A 6,000-nucleotide genomic window follows, 5' to 3' on the forward strand; every position below is an offset into this window, starting at 1 on the left:
CTACTCCACCAGATCTGGCACTTTATCAGACCAGGACAGTAAACAGGAGCATAGGGGTCACTCTACCGCGAGCCACCCATCAGACCTAGATTGATGTGATCCTTAGACGTCACCGACACACAATGGGGGCCTCTTCTTCTCAGCTTCTCTTCACTATTTTAGATCTTGCGGCCACCCTCTCCTGCCCGATGATGATCTTCTCCATGGACCCTTCCCCTCCATAGATTTGGGATAGAGTGCATTATGATCATTCTTGTATACTTTATAGCGTGCTTCCCTGTTTGTTCTGTGCATTTACCTATCTTACAGCCTCAGTTTACTAGGTTTCTAGTTTCAATTTCAGTTTTGTTTCAATTTTCCACGACGATGATATTCCATGCATACTCGTAATCATCTTTTGTCTCACAAGCCCATCGGACCTTTTGTAAGACGTAAATATAACTTCTTTCTTTCTTTCTCCATTGTGATCCCTCTCTCGCTCTTTGGTTTGAGCTTCCATGTCATCTCTCTGCTTGCACTATACTCCACACCTATCATGGATATCTTTCATTCTCCATAGCTGCATATGTGTGATTCTGGATGCCAATCTTGGCCAGCACCTCACCTATTGAGAAGTCCTTTTTGAAGTCCAACGTTGAGGAAAGCAGATGAATATGCCGATTTTGCTACTCGCAAATATATATATATATATATATATGTGCATCGCTACTACTGCCATCCTCTGGTCGGCTGGCCCTACACCAAAATTACTAGAAAGTAGAAAGAACCCAAATAATGTCTTTTCTATAACTTGGATTTGTGCCACTCCTGGAACCTAGGTGCACTACCCTATCGATATACAGGAAAGAAGTTTTAGAACTATAATTCAAATAAAAATGATATGGCTGACTACAGCAGGCCATAGATTTCCTCCTTTATCTAGGTTTCCCTTCATGGTGGTCTGGCCACCAATCAATGGAGGTCTGTTTACTGGTGCTTGCCCAGCATGCCCTAGATGTGCAGGAGTCTCAGAGTCAGTTTACCGTTGTTTATGGAAATGCAGGGAAGTACAGAGGGTTTGGTCCGCGATTGCACACCTCTTTGGTAGGATTAAGAGGGATGCTATCATTTCTTTTGGTTCTATCATTTGGTTGACACAGTCTGGGCCTCAGCTGAGGTTCGAGGGGACTAACAGGAGCTTGGCCATTATGGTTAGGCAAGGAGTTGCTCGGCAGTGTTGTCTTCAGGATTTGTCACTTTCACACTTTGTCCCTCCGGCACAGAGGTTAGACAGTTCTTGGGAGATTATTGCTAGCATCTCAGTCCGGAATATCTAGATGCACTGAGGCCATTGAGGGTACTCCCGTTCTTGTTTCTCAGTGTCTTTGCAGGATTTGGAGTGATATTATTCACACCATTATGGCTACCTGGGCCAGAATCCAGGGATCTTCGAGGGCTGCGGAGAGGAAGCGCAGCCAGTTTATGAGAGACTGGGACATTGGTATCTTTTTCACATCCTCTCATTTGGGACCCGATTGGCAGCACAAGGCTCTTGATTGGTTAAGATCTCCACCTTGCTTGGTGTGAAATCTCAATTTTGTAAAAAATTTCATACTTAATAGAAGTCTCCTTTTTGAAAAATAAAAATGTCAACTACAGCCCTGTGACCTATTGTACAGTGTACCCTCCTAACTAGCACTTTACCTATAGAGAAAAGCTTTGTGAAGTCCAATGTTGAGGAAAGCATATGAAAATGATGATGTTGCTATGCTCATATATATATTCACCACTACGACTGGTCGGCGGGCCCTACGGCAAAAATAGTAGAAAGAACCAGTAATGACTTTTCCCAAACCCAAACTTGTGCCAAAACTTAGAGGTGCTACCCTATCCAAGAAGTCATTGCACATGGGTGCTAGAAAAGGAAAAAATATTTACAGGTTCACTACGCTCTGACACCAGCTTAGAACACTCCTGGCTAGCACTTTGCCTACGGAGAAATGCTTTTTGAAGTCCAACATTGAGGAAAGCAGATGAATATGGATTTTTCCACTCACGTGCATCACTACTACTGTGGTCTGCTGTCTAGGACCTACCACATCTTCACTGCCACGTGGCACCTATGCTGTCCAACTCTTTGCAAGCTGGCGGACGTGTATAATAGGTGAGGTATGTCACACCTTCGCACTAAGGGTGGGCGAGACATGGAAGCAGCTAGGAAGAACCCAAAGAGTGACTTTCCCCAATCCCGGCCTTGTGCACTCTTGGAATCTAGGGGATCTACCCTATCCAAGCAGTCAACGCACACGGGTGCTAGAAAAGAAGAAAATTGAAGGCTCACTAGGCTCTGATACCAACTGTAGAACACTCCTAGCTATGTGCTAGGGTTTTTCAGAAATAGAAAAGAGTGGCGGAATCACACATACAACACACACAAGAGTTGTGAACTACTGATCTGGATTATGTACAAGAAAGAAGTTATACAACTGAAATTCAAGTACAAGATGTGGATGAGAATGAAGACGTCAAATCACGGCCTGCACACTGGCTAAGATCTCCTTGACCAGCCTGTCCTGCAGAGAGATGCTCGGTAGGTTCTGTTCGTTGAGGAATGCAGGTGAATGTGATGGTTTTGCTACTCGCGCATATATATGAACTGATAGCACTGATCGGTAGCCTCATGGCTTGGAGTGTCTGGTGGGCCTGCTGCATGGAGACTATGCTTGTGGCGTTTGCTGCTGTTGGAGTTTGGACAGAGGCCACTGGGAGTGTCTGGTGAGAAATGATCAGTAGCCTCATGGCTTGGAGTGTCTGGTGGTCCTGCTGCATGGAGGCTATGCTTGTGGCATTTGCTGCTGTTGCAGTTTGGACAGGCCACTGGGAATGCCTTCAAGGAAACCTCCGGGCCTTCTTGTCTGGAGGCAGAATCGGGATTAGGTGGTGCTACAGGTCTCAATGTGGCTCTTCTGCCCACCTCTTGACATGTAGTCTCCCCCTTTAGTGGCCAGCTATGGAGAGAGTACTCCCCCTTCTCATTTTTTAACAGCTCAACAGAGGTGTTATCCATTCTATTTAATGCATGGAAGGATTCTTTTTCAGAAAAAATTTCTAATTGGATCAAAAGCTTAATCAAGGTTTAATTGTTGGAAACTATGATGGATGAGTCTGGTTTTGTATGCATGCAGGAGGCAGTGGATGAAGTAGAAAGAAAGACCCTTGAGAGATGCCCAGAAGGTGAGGCATTGTGCCAGCATAAGGATAAGACCCCAGCACAAATTTGCATAGGCAAAGACGCTTGTACAAGGTTTAGAAGGATTTATACTGATGGAGTTCATAGCATTGTTGAATGTATGCCTTTGACAGGCCGCACTCACCAGGTGAGTTGTCATGGCTTTCAGTTGTCTTTAAGGTTTACTTCTTTACTTATTTCTGAATGAGCGTGGAGATCATTTGTGGTATTTGTGTCCATATGTGACCTTCCACATTCATGTGCATGCACACAGACACATGCACACATGGTGTATGCACATGTACATGTGCATGCACATGCATGGTTGAGCTGGATGCAGGTGGGCAAGGCTAAGCATAAGCTGTGCATGTGTGGATGCTTGTAAGATCATGTCAGTATATCTAAAAGACACAAAGCACCGTGGTTTCCTAATTGTTGGAGTTTGCTTATTTGATAATGTAGATTCGTGTACACCTGCAATATTTGGGTCATCCCATTGCCAATGATGTCTTGTATACAACTCAAAACCCTCCTAAACGCACTGAGATGGGGACCAATGCTGAACGAGCAGCCAGAACGGAGGCCATTCCCAGTAATGACACTTTCACTTGTGAGGATTCAACACCTGATACCACATTGGTGACATTGACTGCTAAGCGGAGGAGGATTGGTGAAGACAGCATTGGCAGCTCGCAGGACATTGCAAGCCAGCTTGCCTTGCATGGGGACGGGTCGTCTTTGAATGACAAGCTTGAAGATAAAGAGGAGGCAGGGCTGACTTCAGAGAATGCACTCACTCCTGGCCATGGTGTAAAGTTTGTGGTGGATCCAATGTGCACTCACTGCCCAAATCTGACGCCTCTGGGGTATCGTCTTTCTTGCGTTTCTCCTGATACCAAGTCAATGATCTTTTTTCTTTTTTCTTTTTTCAAAAATTTTATTGGTAAATCTTGCAGATATGAAGGCGAGGAGCATGGGTTATGGCTACATTGCAAGAGCTACTCCAGTCATGGATGGAAGTATGAATGCCCACTTCCAAGCTGGGCAATGGTACCTTTGTAACACAATACCTCTTGATGCTGGCTGTGCAATGTGGTGGTGCTATCAGAGTGTCCTGCTGACTTGGTGAATGCAAGCAAGGGAAGTTGGTTAAAGGTTTTTCTTCTAATCAAAGGCAAGCTATTTTGATGCATGAGTCCAATATTTTCATCTAATTTATTTAACAGAAGGTGGGAGCTTATACTACTTTCCTGGCTTTCAGTTCTGGTGCTTCCAGGCGACCTGTCCCCTAATGGAGTTTTTGGTGGGCCGAAGCTTTTGGATCTAGCTGTAGAAGTATCATTGATGGTTATGGAAAATACAATTCACATGGACACCCTTGCCATGTCTAGCTGTGAAGGAAGGTTGCCATAATTCTTGGCAAAGGGTTCCCCAAGATTATTTTGAGTTTATGGCAATTGATGCTTTTAGGATCCTGTTTATATAGGGTGCTGGTGCAAAGAGTGAAGATATTGAAAGACCGTGTGTACGTGGGATTTGACCTTAATGTAATCATGCCTCAAAGCAGAAAGCATTTGATGCAAGAGCCATTACACAGTTGACAAGCAAAATAAAGGTTTTAGCAAGAGCTAGATTAGCCTTGTATCTTGTACATGAATAAGTTGTACAGAAAAAAGTGATTTGCTCATCACTCATGTGCACACTGAGCTAAGAAGCAACTCGAAACCAACAGGGAGGCATACGAGTTAGTTGGGAGAATATCTCTCTCTCTCTCTCTCTCTCTCTCTCTCTCTCTCTATATATATATATATATATATATATACACACGTGGTTGCTCATCCCTGCTAGCTTGTCATGCCTCAGGCTTGCGATCCCTCTCTCTGCTATCCAAGATTCTCTTCTTCCAGTGATTGGTGGTGCCATTGGGAGAGTGATGGAATCCCCCCCCCCTGCAAAGGGCTCATCCCTGCTAGCTTGTCATGCCTCAGCCTTGCGATCCCTCTCTGCTATCCAAGATTCTCTTCTCCCAATGATTGGTGGTGCCATTGGGAGAGTGATGGAATCCCCCCCCCCTCCCCTCCCCCGCAACTGTTGCCTCGGCCCTCGCACAAGCAGCGGGGATTCCATCTCTCCGCATTTGTATTGCCTTGTCGGATTCTGTCCCTCACATGATATCTATTCCCAGTCTATCCCATTATGCAGCGAGTGGAGTATTCAGGCCTTCCAGGCCAATGCTTTATTTGCAGACAGATGGGTCATCTAGCCAAAGTCTGCCCTTGGTGTCAGACTAGGCGATCGTCCCTGGTGGTTCCCCCTCCTACTTCCCACTGAGATCCTCATCAAGGGGCCGAGGGAGGAGCAGGTTTCCTAGGCCGCAGAGCACTAGGTTCCGACCATGGATGACCCATCAACCGGAGAGTGGCATATGGTTGGCCCCCGTCCCAGTCGCCGACCGAGCACTAGAGCTGAGCGTCGTCGTCGTCGTGCGCGCCAGGCTGGCAACATGTGAGAGGATTTGGTTGTGTCAGAGAACTGTTTCGAGCACTTATCATAGCACCCCCCGCAGATGGCAGGCCCCCTCCAGTCACAAAGAGGGTCCCCCCGCCCCCCTCGAGGTGGCGGCTGCTTCCTCGTCGCGACTTCTCCTCTGGCCTTTAGTGCCCAGTGGGGCAGGTTGACCCCACCCTCGCCTCGTTGAGCCTTCCCCAACAACCTTCCTCTCCAATGGATACCTCTCAGCAGCATCCCTCTCTAGCCTCTCCGCCTTCCCACTCCCCCTCCCCCTCCCCCTC

The 6,000-nt window shown here is 46.6% G+C and overlaps 1 protein-coding gene across 3 annotated transcripts in view; it reads left to right on the forward strand.

The window, feature by feature from the left end:
- LOC147607903 (Pseudouridine synthase family protein) overlaps positions 1 to 4,833 on the forward strand; it is a 108,682-nt gene extending 103,849 nt beyond the window's left edge. For all 3 annotated transcript variants that reach the window (XM_086789950.1, XM_086789951.1, XM_086789952.1), the window contains 4 exons: positions 3,165 to 3,356; positions 3,671 to 4,074; positions 4,165 to 4,382; positions 4,470 to 4,833. In XM_086789950.1, coding sequence (XP_086646076.1) covers positions 3,165 to 3,356; positions 3,671 to 4,074; positions 4,165 to 4,270 — 702 coding nt within the window. In that variant the 3' untranslated portion in view covers positions 4,271 to 4,382; positions 4,470 to 4,833. The remainder of the gene's footprint in view (positions 1 to 3,164; positions 3,357 to 3,670; positions 4,075 to 4,164; positions 4,383 to 4,469) is intronic.
- Positions 4,834 to 6,000: the final 1,167 nt, after the last annotated feature.

Source organism: Cibotium barometz, chromosome 54 (assembly GCF_041138505.1).
Source record: "Cibotium barometz isolate CiBa-2024 chromosome 54, ASM4113850v1, whole genome shotgun sequence".
In the NCBI taxonomy this organism is placed as follows: Eukaryota; Viridiplantae; Streptophyta; class Polypodiopsida; order Cyatheales; family Cibotiaceae; genus Cibotium; species Cibotium barometz.